The sequence below is a fragment of the Melanotaenia boesemani genome, chromosome 14 (genome assembly GCF_017639745.1).
Source record: "Melanotaenia boesemani isolate fMelBoe1 chromosome 14, fMelBoe1.pri, whole genome shotgun sequence".
NCBI lineage: Eukaryota > Metazoa > Chordata > Actinopteri > Atheriniformes > Melanotaeniidae > Melanotaenia > Melanotaenia boesemani.
Genome location: NC_055695.1, coordinates 11,085,074 through 11,107,147, shown reverse-complemented (window position 1 = coordinate 11,107,147; position 22,074 = coordinate 11,085,074). Strand labels below are relative to the sequence as shown.

At 38.2% G+C, this 22,074-nt stretch overlaps 1 protein-coding gene across 1 annotated transcript in view; it reads left to right on the top strand.

The window, feature by feature from the left end:
* The window catches only part of cachd1 (cache domain containing 1), an 89,499-nt gene extending 68,023 nt beyond the window's left edge, over nucleotides 1-21,476 (top strand). The window contains exons 11-27 of the mRNA XM_042006766.1: nucleotides 485-608; nucleotides 727-844; nucleotides 4,137-4,305; nucleotides 4,388-4,530; nucleotides 5,337-5,518; nucleotides 6,302-6,412; nucleotides 7,295-7,417; nucleotides 7,916-8,015; nucleotides 8,246-8,362; nucleotides 8,710-8,870; nucleotides 9,190-9,276; nucleotides 10,085-10,201; nucleotides 10,798-10,949; nucleotides 11,528-11,689; nucleotides 12,607-12,684; nucleotides 12,853-12,954; nucleotides 17,836-21,476. Coding sequence (XP_041862700.1) covers nucleotides 485-608; nucleotides 727-844; nucleotides 4,137-4,305; nucleotides 4,388-4,530; nucleotides 5,337-5,518; nucleotides 6,302-6,412; nucleotides 7,295-7,417; nucleotides 7,916-8,015; nucleotides 8,246-8,362; nucleotides 8,710-8,870; nucleotides 9,190-9,276; nucleotides 10,085-10,201; nucleotides 10,798-10,949; nucleotides 11,528-11,689; nucleotides 12,607-12,684; nucleotides 12,853-12,954; nucleotides 17,836-18,086 — 2,297 coding nt within the window. The 3' untranslated portion in view covers nucleotides 18,087-21,476. The remainder of the gene's footprint in view (nucleotides 1-484; nucleotides 609-726; nucleotides 845-4,136; nucleotides 4,306-4,387; nucleotides 4,531-5,336; nucleotides 5,519-6,301; nucleotides 6,413-7,294; nucleotides 7,418-7,915; nucleotides 8,016-8,245; nucleotides 8,363-8,709; nucleotides 8,871-9,189; nucleotides 9,277-10,084; nucleotides 10,202-10,797; nucleotides 10,950-11,527; nucleotides 11,690-12,606; nucleotides 12,685-12,852; nucleotides 12,955-17,835) is intronic.
* The last annotated feature ends 598 nt before the right edge of the window (nucleotides 21,477-22,074 follow it).

Here is a 22,074-nt window from a genome sequence, read left to right as displayed (position 1 = left end):
GTCTCTTTTTGATTTTGCTATAGTAATAAATATGCCATCAAATTATAGCTCATTACTGCCTATTAGATCCTCAACTCCATAAACAAGGACAAATGACTCCCATTAAAGCTATTAGCTGCTGTTCAAATCATCTGCTGCCAATTAGTATTAAAATATGCAGCTAACAAAAGGCATCGACAGGAAAGAGCCAAAAATAGCAAATGAGTGCGTTTTAAATATTTCTTGCATTTAGTTTATCTGCTATTGAAGTTTTAAGGCTCTGTGTGACAAACTCTTTTAAAACAGTCTGAAGAATTTAAATATGTTTATGACTGTCTTTCTGACTTTTTAAAAATCATGCACCAACATATAATTACGCAAACCTGTTGTCATGATTAGCTGTTAGTTGCATGTCCTCAGCAGTGAGTCCCCTGCTCCTGTTTTAGCTGATCGCCCTGTTGTTCTTTTGCTTTACTAAAACCACTGAACATGTATCATGCTGCAGGTTACACCCTGATGCACCCTTCACTGACGAGGCCCTACCTGATGACTGAGCCTCCCCTGCACACAGATATCATCCACTATGAGAATATCCCAGGATTCCCTGTTGTCCGACAGAACATCCTCAGGTGAGAGAAGATGAGTTTTACTGTTAAAAACGACTAAAACAAAAATTCCTCTAGGCTGCAATGCACAGATGAGCTTATTGTTGAGGGCATTTTGTAATTCAAAGTGTGTGTTTTGCAGCCTCCCTTTGGGCAGTCAAGTCATTGCTGTGCCTGTTAACTCCTCCCTGTCCTGGCACACCAACCGCCTCAGAGACAACAGCAAAGACGCGTACAATGTCAGCTACGCCTGGAAACTGGTAAGTATTCCTGTTCACTGTAAAGACACCAAACAGAATTCCTCAAACTTCTTCTTTAAAGGAGTCCTTTGCACATTATCTTCTTCATATTGTCTGCATGATTCTACTCTTTGACAAAGAGAAAATGCTATGTGAGTCAAACAAATGATGTAGTGGGGTTCAGTATTCACATTTCACTGCCAGCAGACCAGAGTACTCATTAGTAGAAGTATTGTACCTTAGAACCGGTGTGAGTTCTTACACAGTAAAACTCCTGAACAGCCATTGCTATAGTTGGAACAATGCTGTCATTTATTTACACAATGCCCCTTCCCTCCCCTTCTCTTGATCTTCACTGCACCGCTCTGCAACAACAGTGTAAAGATTTCTGCTCCCAATGTTTATGTCACCACCAAACCTCCACCACCTTTAAATTAGTCCTTGGAATAAAAAACCCACAGCCATCAGCTGTCTAATGCTCAAATCTGCTTTTCCTCCGTGTCCCAGAAGTGGCATGTTTTAGGGGAAAATGGCAACAGGACATGAAACAACATCACGTCTTTCAGAGAATTTTTTTTTTTGCTTTTAGATTTTTTTGGCAGAAGCAGAGAAAGCACATTTAATTAGGGCATTTTACTCAAACTTCTTTTTGTGTGCTTTTGACATGTTTTTTTTTCCACTTGAGTCACTCGAGTTCAAACACATCACCTTTGGTGTAAATTTGGCCTCTCTCTCTCTCTCTCTCTCTCTCTTTCTTTGTCTCTCTCATTGATGAGAGATTGGAGTTTTCTGGATCAGTCTGAAAACTACTTGCAGTGTGTCCAACATGTTGCTTGATTCAGCGATGAGATGTATGAGAGTAAAACACCAATAGTAAAACAGCTGTTAAAAGGACACTTTTCTCATCTGTAGCTGAGAACTGAATATAAAAACTGATCTAATTGGGAAAGATGGCATCAAGAGCCTAATTTTAGTAGTTTTTTAGCAGTTGACATAAAGGTAGTATTAATGTTCGCTTTTATTTTAGGGTTTTTAAAGTAAAGAATGTAACCCCAGCTCTCCCTTTTTGCATCCACTAGCATTGTTTAGACAACGGGGTCAGGAACTCTGGACCTCCCAGGCAACTGTTCTGCAGGTTTTAGATGTTTCCCCACTCAGTTGTGTTGGAATAGGAAAACATTTCAAACTTGCAAGTCAGCTACTCTCAAGGATTGGCGTTCCCCACCCCTGGACCATGCATGAATCCCATTGGCAGAATTGGCAGAACTCTGCCCACCCATCAAGACTTGTCACTCACAAGTTAGCACTGTTCTAAAATCTATCCTGCTTTATCCTCCACTTTATTTTGAACAAGAACATCTACTCACAGGTCAGTTCTTTTTAGGAAACACCTTGTCAGAATTGGGTTGGACCCACTTTTGCCTTCAGAACTGTCTTCATTCTTCATGGCTTCCCCAGAGTTTTTGCTCCATATTGACATAATAGCATCACACAACTGCTGCAGATTTGTGGCCACACATCTGGGATGAGAATCTTCTGTTCCACTGCATCCCAAAGGTGCTCTATGCTGGTGACTGTGGAGGCCATTGAAGTACAGTGAACTCACTGTCATGTTTTAAAAAACCAGTTAGAGATGATTTGGGTTTGTGACATGGTGCATTATCCTGCTGGAAGTAGCCATCAGAAGAAGGCTGGACATAGTTAGCAGCAATACTCTGGTAGGCTGTGGTGTTTAAACCATGCTCAGGTGATGCTAAGGGGTCTAAAGTGGTCCAAGAAAATATCCCTCACACCATTACACCTCCAGCAGCTGCACACCATTGATATGCGTCAGGAAGGATCCATGGTATTATATTGTATACACCAAGTTCTGATCCAGCAATCTGATTATGGTAGATGAAATAAAGTCTCATTAGACCAGGAAACATTTTTCCATCTTCTACTGTCCAGTCTGTTTGTGTGAATTTTAGCCTCAGTTTTCTGTTCTTAGCTGACAGGAGAGGGACTTGGTGTGGTCTTCTGCTGCTGTAGCCCATCTGCTTCAAGGTTAGATGTTCAGATATGGCATTCTGCATACCTTAGTTGTAATCAGTGGTTATTTTGAGTTACTTTTGCTTTTCTATAATCTTCAACCAGTCTGCCCATTCTCCTCTGACCTTTGACATCAACAAGGCATTTTGGTCCAGACACCTGCTGCTCACTGGATATTATCTCTTTTTGGTTGTTGTGTGTGCAAATCTCAGTAGATCAGCAGTTCTGAGATACTCAGACCAGCTTGTCAGGCACCAACAATTACGCTCAAAGTCACTTTTCTTCCCCATTCTGATGCTGTGTTTAGACTTCAGCAAGTTGTCTAAATGCACTGAGTTGCTGATTTGTGTTAACAAGCAATTGAAGCAGTATGTTTATATAATAAACATAATATTTTATTGTGAACTACCTAAAACCAGCTGTAAAAATCATGAAAACAATATAACAGTATTTAATGAATAGAGTTAAAAACATCGCCCCCCGTTGGCCATTAGAAAGAATGCAGATTTATTCAACATGAAAACAGCATCAATCAACAAAGGGAACTTAAAGCTGCATTTTTCCTTATTAGCTAATCAGCTAAATAGACCAAAAACACCAGTTAATTAACCATAAAGTGCAGTTTAGTTTTCTTCTATGATATGTGTTCACCAAATATTCATACAGGAAATCTGTTCTTTCATTATAATGAACACATAGAAACTGGAGTTAATTACAAGTTGCTCCCATTTTCACATCAGGTTTTTAACCCATTATTACATAATGTAGCTTATATATAGTTTTACCTTCCAAAACATGAATGGTACCCCCCCCCCCCCCCCCCCCAAAAAAAAAACAAAACAAAAATAAACTAACAAATGAATAAACATGTAGACAAAATCAGTCACTTACAATGAAACAGATTTTGCAGGTTTAACTTAGTTTTTTAGATTTTGATGTCCCTTGTTTCTACAGAGGCTGAAAAGCTAAAGCTGATCAGCTTCAAGTTCTCCAGGTTTGCTAGGGCTTCTTTTTTAACCAAAGTCCATGGCTGAAAATCGCATTTGAATTCACCTTTTTTCTCATTTTTACATTCTATGTGAAAGCCACAGCACTCTGTAATTTTGGGGACTTTTATTTTAAAATGAAATTATGTGCTGGGGAGCCTGGCCTTTAGAGGGATGAAGAAGTATAGAGCTGTGAGCCGCTGGAAGGTTTGGGCCCTTTAATTAGATTTGATGACAATTACAGGATTCATTTCAATTTATATTTGGTTTCCTCCTCTCCTTGTTTTGTCCTCTAGGTCCAGGACACGTCATTCATCCTGTGTATTGTGTACGTGCAACCAGAGATCCCAGTGAAGCAGCTGAAGAATCTGAATACAGCTCCCAGCTCTAAGCTGCTCTATCATCGTCTGGATCTGCTGGGTCAGCCCAGCTCCTGCCTGCACTTCAAGCAACTCGCCACTGTTGGTAAGAAAAAGCACCAAAAGCAACAGACCGGGGTTACTGCAGGATGCAAACTTAGTCCAAAAAACTTGTCCCTGTTTCCCAGAATCTCCCACAGTGATGCTGGCAGCTGGTAGCTTCTCCTCTCCCTATGAGCACCTCAGTCAGCCAGAAACAAAGCGGATGGTGGAGCACTACACTGCCTACCTGAGTGATAACACCAGGCTCATAGCCAACCCAGGCCTCAAGGTACACAAGAACAAAAGTCTTTGAACACACACAAATGTAGCCCACAGTAAGGACCAGCCTGAGGGCACACAGTCTCAGACACAAAAGGTTAAGCTTGTTTACCTTTCAAACACATGGCACATGCTTCATCTTGGGCTCAGGTTTAAGACATGTTCACGTGTTCTCTTTTAAACACAGTGAATATATCTCACATTCAGAAATTGTTGAATAGATTTATTTATTTATTGTAACATGAGTTTTCTTATGTTTTTTTTTTTTTTAGCTCTAATTTCTTACATCTGACAAGTATGTCCAGCTTTTCAGACTTGTGGTATTGCAGCTAAAATTCCAAAAGCTAAAATTATGTTCTGTCTCTTTAAGAAGGGGACAAACCTCCTAGTGGGTTTTGGCACTCTGTGTGCATTCCTGTCCTGGGGGGAGTTAGTTTGAAAACCCCATTTCCAGCACATATTCCCAGGCTAGTCTTAAAGACCCCCTCCAGTGACCTCATCACCGCTTTCAAACTTGAAGGCTTATATGAGAATGGCTGTAGGACATGATTTTTCAGGGCTTTAAGAGCTAATCGAGTCCTAATTCTTGCTTTCTTTCAACTGGGCTGTTGGGGATTTTGATCAAACTACCGTTCTCTTTAGAAAAGATGTATTCGCTTATTCGGCTGCAGAGGTGAACTTGCCAAAAGTTTTGGCCAACTTACATTCAAGCTAATAGCAAATGAAACTTTTTTCTGTCTTTGTCAACCCACCCAATTGTTTCATTGATTTCTCTTTCTACTTTTCACACTTCCCTCCATCTTGTCCCCTCTGCAGTCCTCTGTCAGGAACGAGGTTATGGCGACTAGTCACGTCACGGATGAGTGGATGACACTAATGGAAATGAGTAGCCTCAACTGCTACATTGTCCGGCGTTACATAGCAACGCCCAGCGGGGTGCTCCGGATTTACCCAGGATCGCTGATGGACAAAGCTTTCGACCCGACCCGCAGACAATGGTGAGGCTTACTTTGCAGGCTGTGAGGGGGGGTGAAGAAGAGAGTGAAGGTGTGTGTGCATCTGTGTGTTGTAGGGCAGCGATAGAAGTTTTGGATAGTTTTCGAGCGGTCAGAGTTTGAAGGAACACGGGTGTTAGTTTAGATTTTCTAATGAAATTGTGATTAGTTTTTATTTAGCCATTTATACAAAAGTTTTCTTCATTTCATCCTCATTTCAGGGTTTAACAATGTTATTTAATCCAATGCGTTTAGAGAACAATCAACCTTACTTGAAGCTTTAAATGAATGTTTTTCTCAGTTTCAGCTTTCCATCACTATTAAATAGCATTTCTTAAGCCTACAACAAAGATTTAGAGCAGATTTTGATATTTTAGCAGGTCTTGTACTGAAATCTGTTATCCCTTTAAGATTTCCTTTTTAAAAAAAAAAGTCCTCCTGCAAGCACTCTGTTTCATGGGTGGAGTCAGGATAGGTTGTGGTACTAGTTTGATTTTAGGGACCAGGTTCTTCTCAGGTTAAGACAAGTGAAACCACGTTCATTGAGAAATTAAATTTGACATTTGACAGTGTAAATTGGGTCAGTTGTGAATTTAAATGTCTGTCTGTAATCTGTAAATGTCTGTAATCAAATGCAAAGCAGTGTTCCTCTGTTAGATTTGTAAAATTTAAATCTTCAACATGGAGACAAATCCTGATCTTGGTAAACAGTGTTTTCAGGTTTAATGTTTTCTTTCTGTTAAATGGTCTCAGCTACATTAAGTCACCATCTGACTCTGTGTGTAGGTACCAGCATGCTGTGGCTAACCCTGGTCTCATCACCTTTACGGGGCCTTACCTGGATGTTGGGGGGGCCGGCTATGTTGTCACCATCAGCCACACTATTCATGCCTCCAGGTAAACAGACTGGGTATATTTTTTTTTTTACCAAGTGAGTGAAGATGTTCTGTCACACCAGAGTAAAAATCCAGTCTCTTGCTTCAACTATCTTTCTCATAGAAAACATGACCTTCAGACTTGAAAGCATGTGATGACTCTCTTTAGTAGAGACTGTTGTGAGCCAGGATGGCATTCTGAACAACAAGCACCTCAATCTAAAAGACATGTCATCCAGACTATTGTACTAAAACAACATTTATCAATTCAGCTTCATAGCTGTTTAGTCAGTGATAAAATATCCTCCCATTAAATCCACTGCTCAGTCACAATCATCCCCTGGTGGTGAGATGGAAGAAACAACAAATGACAGATGGAGGCGCCATTTGGTCAGTGGCCATTGAGGTGATTGAGACATTTCTTCTCCAGGACTGGGCTGAGATCAAAATATTTTTTTCTTGCTCAGTGAGCTTAAATGCAACCCACCACAATGGCCACTGCACTGCTTACAGCTGTACAATGCAAACTGTTTACCACAGTTTGCACAAGCATCCTGTTTATACACAAACATCAGTGTCGGTGTGTGTGATAAGTCAAGATGTATTTTCTACATTGCCTCAGTAAGAATAACAAACAGTCTGTACTGAATACGGATTTCAAAAGACCCTGCAGATAAATGTTTGGGCTGTGTTTTTGGTGTTTTATTCTTTTTTTGTCTGCTGTGTTTCAACATTTATGTGTTTTCTAAAGGTCTGTGTACAAGTAGGACTACTTATGGAATAACTGCACAATGTGATTGACTTCAAGCAGGTCAACTGAGAAGATTTACAATTTCGAAGCTTTTTTTTTTTTTTTTATCGTCGCATGATTCCTCTTTTTTTGTGTTTTCTGCTCTGTCTGTAGCTCTCAGATGGCCCCTGGCTATGCCATCGCAGTAATGGGTATAGACTTCACACTTCGGTACTTTTATAAGGTCTTACTGGACCTGCTACCCATCTGCAACCAGGACAAAGGCAACAAGATCCGGTAGGAAGATGATTGAATGAATTGTTATTGATTTGTTTTTGCTTATTATTGCAGATAAATGCTCCTTCTTCCTTTTCATTCTCTTTTTTTCCATTTCCCCCTCGATGTCTCTGCAAGAGCTACAGTTTCTGAGAGAGAGAAAAGAGTGGGCAGAAGACATAAGCTGATTATCATGACTTTCCTGCTGGAGATGTTTTTTTGTTACTGCCTTAGTCACAACCCCTTTTTTATCAGTCCCCACCTTTAAATCTGGCTCTCAACATCCTTCATGCTCTCTCTGTGGATTTTTAAAGAGCCAAATAAAACTAGATTACCTAAAAAGGGTGTTGGGACTGAAATAAGCTGTTTTTGCCAAAATACTGAAGCACCAGTGGGATGTAAAATTATCTGGATACTTTATGATTTATCCAGAGAAGAAGCTGATTGAAGTACTATCTAAGACATGTGATTTGATCTCTATTTACAATCTATACTTATATGTACTTGTTTAAACCTCAGGTGCTTCATCATGGAGGACAGAGGCTACTTGGTTGCTCACCCCACTCTCATTGACCCTAAAGGTCATGCCCCTACAGAGCAGCAGCACATCACACACAAGGTAACACATTCAGACATAAATAAACATATTACATCCCTAGCCACACATACAGTATTCAACAAAGATTGTTGTAAGATGGGGAAGAAAACATAATAAAATAAATAAATCCATTATAAACTTTCAGAATATTGTAAATCAAGTGACCTGAGAAAAAAAGGCTTTCTGCATCCTCATTTGACTCTGATTTTAGTTTTTAAATGGTCACCCTTGTATGTTATTTTTTATTGTAGGAGCCACTGGTGGCCAACGACATCCTGAACCACCCCAACTTTGTCAAGAAAAACCTTTGTAACAGCTTCAGTGACCGCACAGTGCAGCGCTTCTACAAGTTCAACACCAGCATATTGGTATGATAGAAAAACTGTATGTAGAAAAGGCTTGAAGAGAAACTTATTCAGGCTGCCATACAAGCCCTCGCTGTGCAATATACCATGATTTTATGGTAGAACACTGCCACCTTGTGGTGGCGAAGGGGGTTGCAGCTTGGAATTTTTCTGCTTTTTTTTTTATCCTTGCTTTGCTTTTTGATAGTTTTATTTACAGATTAGAAGAGGCAGATTTAGAATGTTTTCCTAAACCTAATATGCTCGTCTACCTTTACATTGCTATTTCGAATATAGATATGAAACTATAAGGTGCTATGATCTGGATGATGTGTAGATTTAAGTGATCTTCCTAATTATTTGTCTTTCAGGGAGACCTCACCAATCTGGTCCATGGCAGCCACTGTTCCAAGTACCGCCTGACCAGAATCCCCGGCACCAACGCGTTTGCTGGTATCGTCAACGAGACGTGTGACTCGCTGGCGTTCTGTGCCTGCAGCACGGTGGACCGTCTCTGTCTCAACTGCCACAGGTTGTTATTTGAAACTGCACATTCATCAGACATTCCTACTGATGAAAGAAACTGCTGATCTTTATTGAAAATACAGAGAAGGTTAGATTTTTTCACAAGCCAAAGCTTTAAAGATGGATTAAGCTTTTTTGATGGACCAGAACTGTTCATCATTTACATGCTAGATAACTAGTAAAATACTAGTTATCACTATTTCTACAGTGTTCAGGGACAGAACAATGTATTTTTAATTGAACAGAGAAGTTAGGTCAGGCATGACTGCAAACTACTACAAGTGTTTTTCTCTGACATGTCCTCTTACTGTTTTTTTGTTGTTCAGAATGGAGCAGAATGAGTGTGAATGTCCATGTGAGTGCCCTCTGGAAGTCAATGAGTGCACAGGCAACCTCACCAATGCTGAGAACAGGTCAGTGCAACAAGTCTTACATGCTGTATATGTGCACCAGTACCTTTGAATGATGACAGAAAAGGTCAAAAAATTTGCAGCTTGAATTTTTTTTATATAAAATGAGCTGTTTGTAATTTGCTCTTCTATACTGTTGATTATCTAATAACTTGAGTTAATTTAAATGTTATTCTAATTCTTTCTGTCTTTTGTTGTTATGGAATATAAAAATATTACTAAATGCTGTTTTACTGTCAGCTCTTTTATTCTATTCATCATCATTTGAATGGTGTGTGTATGGGGGCGTGTGTCCCTTCAAACAACTCTGCAAAAACTTAATGCTTCCTGTGTGAATCTTTGGGGGTGTTTCCTTATTCTTTTTTTATATCTCACTACCTGTACTGAGTCTTTTCCAAACTCTGCATCCATACCCATCACAGTATGCCTCTTTTTTTCTGTCTCTCTTCACCCACCTTCTTTCATCAGCCATCAGCTGCCATTGACAGCATGTCAGTGTTTCAGAGCCCTCCTTTATCTCAGGAAGACATGTAATTATCATGTTTCACTGTCATTTTTCTCTCTTTTGGTGTCAGCCAGTGCTGCTTTGCTTTCACTGCCATTCTGATGACAACTTGGTTTGCTAATGCTTTCATTTCTTGTTTTTTCTTTTTTTTTTGTCACTTTTTAGCCTATTTGTCTGTTGAATATAATCCTATTTCATGCCAGGATTTGAGTAGCTGTTGTGTGTTGCTGCTTTTGTGTTTTAACCAGGAAAATGTCCAAGTGCAGATCTGGTTTTCACTTTGTTCTGTCATGGTATGTTGTACAGGAACCCCAGTTGTGAAGTGCATCAAGAGCCTGTCAGTCTGAATGTGATTGATCCCAGTCTACATGACACTTTGCCCCAGTGTATCAACACCCGCTGTGGCCAGAGATACACCAGCAGGTGCAGACACCAACTACTTTTACATGTGCAAAGTCTATACAGAAGTATACAGAAGTCTTTACAGACTTATATATATATATATATATATATACTATACAGAGCATTTTACAAGCACATACGTGCAGCAAACTGAAACACGCCAATCTACCCTCAGATGTGGTGTGCACAGTTAGGTTGTATTTCCTGCATTGACACGGCTACACATCAGTGGCACACTGCCACCCAGTGGTAGAAACAAGGAGGATTTTCCATTCTGAGTAGAATGAATTCACCCTGCTGAGCTTATGCGGATGTGTTCATTGTCAGTGATACAGAGCAGATTACAGAGAAAGCAGCACAAAACACCTTTTCACTGTTAGCATAAGTACTTTCTCAGCTCTTTGCAGATTCACATTCAGTATGTAAGAGAAATGAGTAAATTTACTCCCGTCATAAACTCATAGTTGATAGTCAACATTTCTCTTATTTACTTCATGCCTTTATGTCTGACCACTTCCAAGCTACAGCTTTTAAATTCTTGATATAAAATGAAACATTTCCCACACCTGAAGGGTTAAAATCCTGTGATAATCCCGGTATTCTGCACCTTTTTACAGTGACTGTTTTGGCGTGTTGGACTGTGAGTGGTGCATGGTGGACAGTGATGGCAAAACTCACCTGGACAAGCCATACTGTGCCCTGCAGAAGGAGTGTTTTGGAGGCATCGTCGGTGCAAAGAGCCCCTATGCAGACAGCCTTGGGCTGCTTGGTGAGTTACATAAACGAAGCCAGTCAGATAAATCACCCTGTTTATAAATGTATCTCCTATATTCTCTTTGCATCGTTTCATTATACAGGACTTTGCAGTGTTTTAGATTTATTTGACCATTTTGAAAGATTTTTAATAGATATACTGCAGCGTACCTCTCAGCCAGCAGAATGATGAAATGTCTAAGCAAAAACAAAACAAGATGGGGACCAGCAGAGTAATCTGATATCTAAGATTGCAAAAATATTGTTTATGTAGCTCACAGACTGTCATGATCCTTTAAAATGTTGCTACATTTTTCTTCAGCATCTCAAAGGAACTTGGTTATCTGCCTGAGGTTGACTTATTATATATATATATATATATATATATATATATATATATATATATATTTGGGGCATTTTACTGTAATGTGAAAATAGAAGTAAAGTAGAAAATGTACCAGCATCATAATGAGAGTTAGGCTCTAAGCTTGAGCTGTTTGATACCGACTCTTTTCTTATTTTCTAAAACATTCTGACATCCCTCATGAGCTCTTGTCCTTGCTTTTCCTTTTTCCATGTTGCTATCTTCTGCAGATGAGGAGGTGGCATCTTTGAACATGATCAAGAGTGCCCCTGTGGGTCCAGTTGCTGGGGGCATCATGGGATGCATCATGGTGCTGGTGCTGGCTGTGTATGCATACAGACACCAGATCCACAGACGCTCACACCAGCACATGTCACCTCTGGCTGCACAAGGTAGGACTGAGTGATGGGACAGATTTATATGTCTCACAAATATATATGTAGGGCACAACTTTCAGTTAAGTGCAGTTACAGCATGTGTTTATTAATATGTTGTAGTGTATTTTTATACTTTGTCTTTCATTGTCCTAAATGGTAGCACATAAAAAACCTGTAAGAGCCACTGTGTTTACATGGCTTTTAAAATATGCCCAGATGTATTGTAAAAGGTTGCATTGTGGCAAGTGATGCTGCAGCTAAGTAGCCGACAGTGGTATCAACACAAAAGAAATTGGCTAGAAAATGTAAACAAAATTGCTATCTTGATCAAATTCTTGGGTATATACTACTTCCTGTCAAGCAGCTGGGTAAGCAACTTGAAAAATCAACATCACAAGTCAGTAGGCTGAGCAACTGGATCAGCAATTGTTGAGTACATATATTTACATCAGTGTTCTCATAACAAATACATTGGTACACAATGAAGGCTAAACATTTTTAAGCTTTAAAGTAAGACATCTGCATGAAACCAAATAATATCTGAAGTTATCTACAGTTTCCAGGTATCCACTGGTAGGAACACATCATGCTGCAGACTGAATATTTTATATCTACTTAATGAGATGGCCTCTGGCAGGTGCAGATCCTATTTTAATTGGATTGGCTGATGTTCTCCCTCAGACAATCCCAACAGTAGCCATAACCAGGGTGAATTTGCCCATATCTGCTGCTAATTGTTCATTGTGAAGTGTGATAATACTTGATTTATGAAGCAGTTTTTAACCATTACCAACAATATGCTGCTGTCATGGCACATTTTTATCCATGTCTTTGTGTTTTTAATTAAATGTAACCTAAACTGGTCATTTTTGTAATACGTAAAATAGTAAATAAGTCTTCTTACCTTCCTCTTTGCCTCCATTGTGCTTCAGAAATGTCAGTGAGAATGTCCAACCTTGATAATGAAAGAGATGAGAGGGATGAAGACAGTCATGAGGACAGAGGAATAAGTAAGTATGATGTGTTATCTTTACGAGATGCCACACTACATTTTTGAAGTGTGAAGTCTTGACATGGTTTTTTTTTTTTTTTACATTTTACCCAGAACTGACTGTTTGACTGGTGCTTGATTACTTCACAGATAAAGAGTCTCACTGGTGTGTTTTCTTTGCTTTTAGTCAGTAATACCAGGTTTATAGCTGCAGTGATCGAAAGACACACTCACACTCCTGAGCGGAGACGGAGGTACTGGGGGAGATCTGGAACAGAGAGTGACCACGGTAAGACATCACATACGTCCACAGTTGAACGGGAGCTTGACCTTTTGCAGAGAGAGAGAAATGTGTGATGACATGTTTTAACCACAGTACCAAACCAAAGTTCATCATCATTTAAAAAAAGAAAAACTGAGTCAGTTTTATCTGAAAGGTTTGTTAAAGCAGAACTGAGTTTTTATTGAATTCATGCTCCTTACTTAAAATTAAACGTGTCTGAAGGCTCATAGTTCCTGAAATTTCTTCTGACATGTTTTTTAATAAGATTTTTACAGTTGCTTAATTAATCTTTTTAACTTTTCAGTCTTTAAGCGAAGTCTTAGGTCTAGCTTTTGTGGCACTGCCTCAGCTTCTGCCTTGTTTATTTTCCTTACATTCCAGGTCTGGACCTCTTTGTCTCTTGAGCTGCAGCTCTGGACGGGCTGCTCATGCGCACTGTTAAAACTAGAAAACTGTTGTTGAAATTTCAAGACTTATTTTCAGTGTGGATGGACAGTTTCACCCACATGGGTTCTCAGCCGCCCACATATGGCATCACTTCACTTCCTGGAAATGAGTATCTGTTACGTGTTGCGTAACGGATGTTTCAGAGATAACAAGGGTGAAGATGAAGAGAGGAGAGTGGGCTAAAGTGAAACTAAAATAAAAAAAAGGTAGAAAAACAAGCTTATTGGTTAAATGTTACAGTATAAATGGGGAAACAGATCAGCTCATCTTTATTTTCTAGTCATGCTTTTCATACTTCACACTTCCTGCCTGACACAACTATAACTTTAGAAGCAACATTTTGAGGAAAGGCCATCACACATTCATGTTCAGAGTTCTCTCTTTTCTCTCATGTTTGTCCTTTTATCTAAAATGGACTGCTAAAACGAGTCCAGATAAGTGAGCAGAAAAGGATCACATTGTGCAATGGAGGATGGGACATTGTACAGTATGTGAAAGTGTAGGACAAGCGGGGTGCTGGAGAGATACAAAAGTGATGAAAGAAGGGAAATGAGTATATGGATAGAGAGGAAGATTGGTGTAAAATAATGAAAACAGGGGAAATGGGTCCATTAGGGACTCCTGCAAATTCATAATGAGTTGGGGCTTCAAAGTTGAAAGCCAGTATACAGCTGGCCTACTAGCTTAGTTCAGCTAATCACTAGAGCCACAATGAAAGGAACATAAAAAATGTGAATTTTTTACACAATGGTTTTGTGTATGCAACATAAAGAATTTAGATATCATAAAGAAATTAGAATATATTAACATTTGGACAAATCAAGTAAGACTGTTTAAATATTAGCTTAGCATACACAGGGCTTAAAGTATTCCGGCACCGTGCCGGATCTCCGGCTTTTCACTATGACTCAGGGAGAAAAAAAATAAAAAACTGTATAGTGGTTGAGACTCTGACTTGGCTCTGAATTGTAGAAAATGAATTTAACAATGAAAAATGTTAAAGTCGAAAATTACATGTATTCATCTTCGAAAATAAGCAGAACTTGCTGCTGCATATGTTTTCAGTGTTCAGTAAATAGTGACAACACACTTCGTTTTTCTCCGCCGAGTTAACCTGTAGCGTCAACGTTATCTCCGAGTGGTCTTGAACGCAGCATCCAAGCCAATGTTTGTTTCACCGAAATCAGAAAAAAGGTGAGTAAATTCATGAAGCCAGGGAAAGACATCCTAATTGACAACGGCCTTAGAACCAAATGGTGCTGGGCATGGATAGAAGAAGGGGTGGAGACGACAAGCTTTTTGGGAGCTGGTGCCAGAAACTAAGAGAGCCATGTAGGCCTACTTGTTTATGTGTTGTGTTCGCAGAAGCTGGTGTATGCAACTAGTGGCAAAAAAGTTCTATGACGCCACTAAAGCTGGGCTTACGCCACAAGACTTTTAAAAGATTTGCAAAAGACTAGCAAACTATCATATCTAAAGACAAATGTTTAGAGTTTTAAGTCTCAGCCTAGTCTCAGACTGAGATTTGACAAAGACTGTCAATCTTTTGGGGCCACTATTTACAAGACTACAAGACACATGGAATATTAGGACTTTTTATGGGCTCACCTCCTTTGGGTTGGAGTATTTAAAATGTAGAAAGATTGAAATATATGTAAAGCAAGGCAAGACAAATTTATTTGTATAGCACATTTCACGTACAGTTCTTTACATAAAACATTAAAAGCATTACAGAAGGGAGCAATAACAAGTGCATTAAAAGGAAAAAAAATCGAATGTACTAAAAAATTGTACTATCAAATCCCCGAAAAAAATAAGATTAATGGATGCAGTTGTCTAGATATTTAGCTGTCAGATGTTAAGTAGAGTAAGAAACTGATAATGTGAAATAAATGTAATAATGATAATAATTAAATGATTAAAAACTTACCAAACTTGGCAACCTGTTTTAACCTGCAACAGTGGTTAAATCCAGTATGTATTCCAGATTCAGTTCTTTGGTTAAAATAAAAAAAAAAATTCCACGATGACACTTTTTTCTTAATTGACTTTTTCTTTCAGATGGCCACAATAAAGGAAAGTACTTGTCATAAATCTAATGTCTAATATCCAAGTTGTTGGTTTGTCAACTAAATCATTAACAGAAGAATTATGGAGATCTGATACTGTTTTTTGTGCATGTCTGAGCCTGAAAGCAAGTGTTTTAAATCACGAAAATCTGAAATGTTCTTTTTGCCTTAAAAAGATCACATGACAGATATCTGCAGTACACATCCACATGTACACTCACATGCACACAAATCACAGGGTTCAGTATATGTGGAGGTTTAATGTGTCATCATATAAAGTGACAGCAATTTTTCTACAAATGCAATTATGGAAGCAGTCACAGAGCTATGTGCTCCAACAGTAAAAACAGATTGATGCTCCACTGCAAAGCACACTGCCAATTCTTTCTTTGAAGATAAAAAATATGGCGGTAAAGGAATTACGGAAGATTGGATTTATTGTCTGCCAAGAAATATTTTTTAGATTCAGATTAAGTTTATAGGCTTAAAGGTGAAACCTGCTCTGTTTATAAGGGGGGGGGGGGGGGGGGGGCTTATTTAGCACAAGGAAAAGTAAAAAATACAAGAATCAACAGTTTAACTTTAAGGACTGTAGAAGCATATGGTTATTTGCTGCTGTTTGTATATTTTATTTACCTTTTCTCTGACATAGTGATCTCTTTTCTCTGTGACAGCATAACATCCCTCCCACTGCTCCAGTTATGGTTATATCCTAACAGCCATGTTGGCTTGTGTAACTGTTTCCTTGGGCTAAACATATGTGTAGAATGTGTTGAGAAGTGATTATTAATATGTATGTGATTTTTTTTTTTTTATAAATCTGAAAACATTCATGATTTAATTAATGCTTCCAGAAATGTTATGAATTAGCAAGTGGTTTCATAAATGTGTTTTGTGCTAAATGTCTAAGACTGGGGGTGTCACTTGCTTAATTGTAGCTTTAATGATTTACCATTTCCACTTCAGTCAATGCCCATCAGTTACTACACATGTACAGTAAATGTGAAGATGCATCAACAACCAATCCTGCAGCTTCTAATGTTCAGTGTTGTATTCTGATACAATAAAACAGATCTGTTCAGTCGCTTATTTTTAATATTCAAAAATAATTTTCTGGAAATAAAATATTATATATATATATATATATATATATATATATATATATATATATATATATATATATATATATATATATATATATATATATATATATATATATATATACTTTCGTTTTTTTTGTGGTTTTTTTTTCACTTACATAAAAAGCCTGCCTTTTCTTTGCATAACCCTCTTATACCTGTAACATATAGAGTACAAGTACAAAGTCATTTTCTTGACTTTGTACTTGTAAAAGTCGTCCGCTTCCTGCTGTTCCTCTTGGTTTCTTATTTTGAGGGTTAAATCCTTTGTATCATGTACTGTATTTTCTTGACACTTTTTATCCATCATGTTTTGAAAGTTCCTCTTAACCACTTGTTATGTATTTTTTTGTCACCCCACTTTGTCTCCAGGATGGCTGCATTGTTGATGGGTATTTATTCTCAGTTTTAGGTGGAGTAAAGACTTAAATTAAATTCTTTCAACGATGGATTACAACAGTACATGAAGATGTTGTTCTATGTTGTGCTCTCCAAATATTAATCTGAATTGATAGTAAGGGAATATAAACAAGGTCATTCATCACTGGTAACACAACCTGTAACTTAAATCTTTAACAGGGCATGCTGGGAAATCAAATCTGACAGTAACATCATAAATTTCAGCTTTGCTTTTCCTTTTTTTTAATCTTGTCCTGTCCAGCAAGCAGAATAATGGTTTATGTACCATGTTGTGCCGAACAAATTGTTTTACCAAGGGAGAGCTTAATGGAAGAAAATTAATTTTTTTGGGATATAAGGCTCACCTTGACACTTAATTATCATTCTTTATTTTTTAGTTTGGTTATTGCTAAATTAGCTATTATTGCTGGACAACCTGACAGAGGAAATTAAGAGTGAGGAGAGTGAGCAGAAGAGAGAAGAAGAAAGTGAAGAAAAGAAAAAGGAAACAAAGATACAAAAGATAGAAAATAGCAACAAAAATCACACAACCAGCTGCTACACCTGTAAAGAAACTGAACAGAAAATATCCAACAACCTCTGTAAGAAAACAAAGCAGAGAATCATCAGGAGCACCTATAAGAAGACAAACTGGGAAAAACGTTAACAACAAATTTTAGTTGTAATATGGTCTTTATGTCTCCTTGTGCATTTCAGGTGAGCTCTTGGGTGAGGCCCAGCTTTCCAACCTGAAACGACTTAGGTTGGGAGGTCAGACGGCTGTTTTATGTCTTGAAACAAATCCATTAATTCCAGTGTTTTATTGTGTTTAGGCTACAGCACCATGAGTCCACAGGAGGACAGTGAGAATCCACCAGGAAACAACGACCCGCTGTCGGCAGGTGTTGATGTCGGTAACCATGACGATGACATGGACCTGGACACGCCTCCTCAAACAGCAGCATTGCTTAGCCACAAGTTTCATCCCTATCGGCACACGCACACACACCACCACCCTTTACACACGCATACACACCATCTGCAGGCTGCAGTGACCGTGCACAGTGTGGATGCAGAATGCTGATCCTCAGCTTTCTGATGTGGACTGAACTTTTTAAAAACTTATTTTTTGAAAGAAAGAAAGAAAAAAAAACACTTTTATGCTTAATTTGATAACACGCAGTGTATACTGCCAAGAGGGAGGGGGATGCCACCGCTGGACTCTCTCCTGGCCACTGGGATTTATGTCCTGACTGATGGATGATGCAGTGCTGCATTACCATGGCAACCTTTTAACCTTGACCCATCTTTTATTCAACCCAACTTGAAATCTGGCAGATATACAACACAGCATATAAACAGTCTTGGGCCAGTATGTAAAGCCAGTTGGGATTTTTAGTTTTTCTTTTGAAGGAATTCAAACTCACAAGTAAGAGAAGCTAACATGATGCCGTTTCAGCCCATTCATCAGACATCGTTGAAGAAAGCACACAACTGGAGCCTAAAAGCTTTGAACAGGGACAAAACTTTTATTTTTCAATGTTTTCCTGTTCAAGTGGATAATTTAATCTGAGCTGGAGCTCCTTGTGGATCTCTTTTAACCAAGTCTTCAGCACAAAACAGGTAGCTTGCCAGCCAAGCCCACTTGTGGAAAAGGGTGGGAAGGGAACAGAGCACTCCTTATATTTGTGAAAACTGTGGGGCATCTCTAGTGATACTTTATTTCATAAAAAAAAAAAAAAAAAAAAAAAAGATCTTGTTTCCATTTCACCTTTCACTCACGTTGGCGCTGCAACTCCAGAGTTTTTTATTTTGTTCTCTCTGATAGTTGCACCCTTAATCCAAAGGAGAGGCTGCTGGTCTCATACAACAAGCAGTGGGAAGATTTTTGGACATTTTCATGAATGTCTGTGAACTTCAGTGTAGGAAAAGTTTCAGTGTATCACATAAATGCCAGAGGAAATGCTTTTAAGAGGAAGATATTATTTTTCTACTATTTATTAAAGAGGTAGAGCTTCAAGCCAGATAAGTAAGCAGCTGCCGCCATTGCAGACGTTTTTGCAACCAGTGCATCAGATTTCCAGCTCATTATTTTTAGTTTAGTTTTTATTTTCCAAAAAACATTGTTACTTATTTAGGAATTTAAAAACATGTTTATTACAACAGCTGGGATTATATTTTCATCAAGTTGAACTACCATGTACACTCAAAAATCCATTTCTAAGATGGATCTGTCTATTCTGTGAAATCCAATGCAACATCCCTGTCATAAGCACTAATTTTATTAAACCTTTTTGCCACCGCTACAGAGATGTTAAATATGTTCCAGCACTAAAAATGTAATTTGCTGCATGCCTTTCTTATGTATATAAAGAAGCATTTTTCAGCATAATGTTGGTTAGCAAACTAACCAACCAACAACCAACCAGCAAAATGGCCCAAAAAAGTAAATATTAAGAGTTCCCATTGCAGGAATGTTGCATTGCATTTCATTTCATTTACTGGTATATGATGTAAAATTCCAACTCTGTGTAGTAGAGATGAGCAGGGACCTAAAAATCTGAGTGGAAAATCTTCTTTCAAAAATATCCAGGTGTTTTTTTCTTTTGTCCAAGACAAAAAAAAAAAAAAAAAAACAGTTAAAATGTTTAGCCTTAATCACATCTTGTTTCAAAGCAGTTAGCAGGATGTGTTTTTTCTGTCATGTTTTTAGTTCTAGGGGTTCACGTGAGATAAAACTGGGAAGGAAGAAAAAAACAAAATGAAAAAAAAAAAAAATTGTCATGCTGGACATGTCTTCTGCATCAGGAGGCAGAACCTTTGTGCTCACTGAAAATTTTCAGCCTCCTGTGAATGGAGGAAAGAAGACTGAAGCTAACACCAGCAAAAGAAAAAAAAAGTTCCCAGTTAAAGTTACTGCTGGGGGTTCGGTGTGTGAGAATAACTGGGGTGGGGCCTCACAGCTGCCGAATGTCAACCCGAGTAGAAAAACCTGGAGAGAATGTTTCTTTCACTACAACCTTTTTGGCTCCGAGGCCCAGCTGATGCTGTACGTGTGTTAAGGTTGTTTGCTGGATTTTGTGCAAAACAAGTTGAATTTCCAGCGATGCCTATGATGCAGTCTCCTTCTCATCAAAGAGAGAAAAAAGATAGAGATGCTGCTGTCATCGCACAGAGGTTACACCCATCTGTTGTCTCCTCTGTGGTTAACCACTCAAAATGTATTTTCTACATGTGTTTAATTAAATGTGTGTGTGTCAGAGAGAGTGTGTGATGAAAATTGTGATTATCCACCTGGAACGTTTTCATTGAATGCATTATTTTTCGTAATAGTATTAGAAAATTATAGAGGAAATTATTATGATTGAGAAATCCACTTATTTTTATTCTAATGAAGAGTCTGAACTTGACCCGATGTGTGTGTGCTCCATGGGTTTGATTGTTCAGCAGGTCAGTGTGGCATCCATTTTTTTTTTTTTCCTTTGGATGCCGAAATCTCTGTTGTTCTACAGAGATTTATCATGAAGTGTAAATACAGAATCACAAATAGCTATTAATGTTCTGTACACTCCATTTTTTAAAAATGTTGGTGAAACATGATGTATTCTCACGATGCTCAGATACTCGGGTTATTGACTTGTCTGTTCATGGTGTCTTGCTATATTTTTGAAGCCTTGGATGTTTTTTTTTTAGGCTTATTTTTCTTTAGGTCCATATTGGATGAATGTCAGTACTTTTTAAAATGAATACATACTTTATGTTTAAGAGAATTCTAGTTTTTAAAGGTCTATTGTGTCTTCGAAATGTTTATGAAAACTCAACAAGCTCATTTAGAATTGTAGTAAGAGAGTACGACAGCTTTTCGGTGAGTAATGACCAAAACAACAGCCTTGTAGTGGATTATAGATTACAGTAAGCAGTGCTATGGTTTTGTTGCTACTTAAAAACTGTCAGCTGTGTTCATTTACAGCCTTTGTAATGTGCTTGATGCTTTGTGAGCTCATTAAGGGTTCATCTACACAAGTGCTAAATCATCTGATGAAATGGATTTGTCATAGTACTTGTTCATGTTCCTCAAAGTACTACTACTGTTGAATGCAAGGGGTTAAATGTGCCACTCATATCTTAAATTACAGAAATGTTTACTAGCATCCCCGAATGTTTGACCTGTTTTCTTTACTCAACATGGTACGCAGTTTCAGTAAGTTTAATTTCACGTGGAAGAAATCTAATGGAAGCGATTGTTGGATCTAATGCGTTATTTCCAGCATTGTGTGTGCTGGGCCTTTTTTTTTTTTCGTTCATTTTTGTTCCTGGAGTGCTTTTAAACAGTATTTACCGGCTGTTGTAAGCAAATATATATGTGTGTGTATAAAGAACATTCTGAATTGCAATCAATTTACTGAGGGAACATGTACGCCAGCCCCCATGTATCATTTAAAAGTTATCAAATTGAAATTTATTGCAATGTGAATGTGATAAAAGTCCATTTTACACTTAAATTGTGGTGGTTATGTGATGTCTTCGATTTCTGCTACAGTAAAATATAGTACAGATACTTGACTACAGCCTTATGTGAGATAACTATAAATTTTACACTCTGATCTCCAGCAAACTCAGCTGATCATCATCTTCATTATATACAACATGAAAAAAACAAACTCATTAATAAATGGTTTGTGCCCATGTTGCACATCAGTTTTGCTTAATTAGTTTCATGTTCACCCAGTCGTACACACTTACAGCTGCTACTGGGAGTAATTTGGGGTTCAGTGGCATCCCTACATACAGCATAGTGTATATAATACATATATAAGGGTAGAGATTGAACCCAGCTCATGATTCGTCTGAGCCTCTGCCACACAATAAAACACGCAAATCATAAGAACTTAAGAAGCTACTGCTGTTTGAATGTTATCAGATTTAATATTCATGCAATCAGGTAGTCGTAGGGTCTTTTCCAAGTGAAATGACTGCATAAAAAATTCATCATTAGACTAGAACAGAATTGGAAAGCAGACAGTGCTTTTAAGGCCAGATAATAGAAAAACAACTCATAATGAAACTGCTCC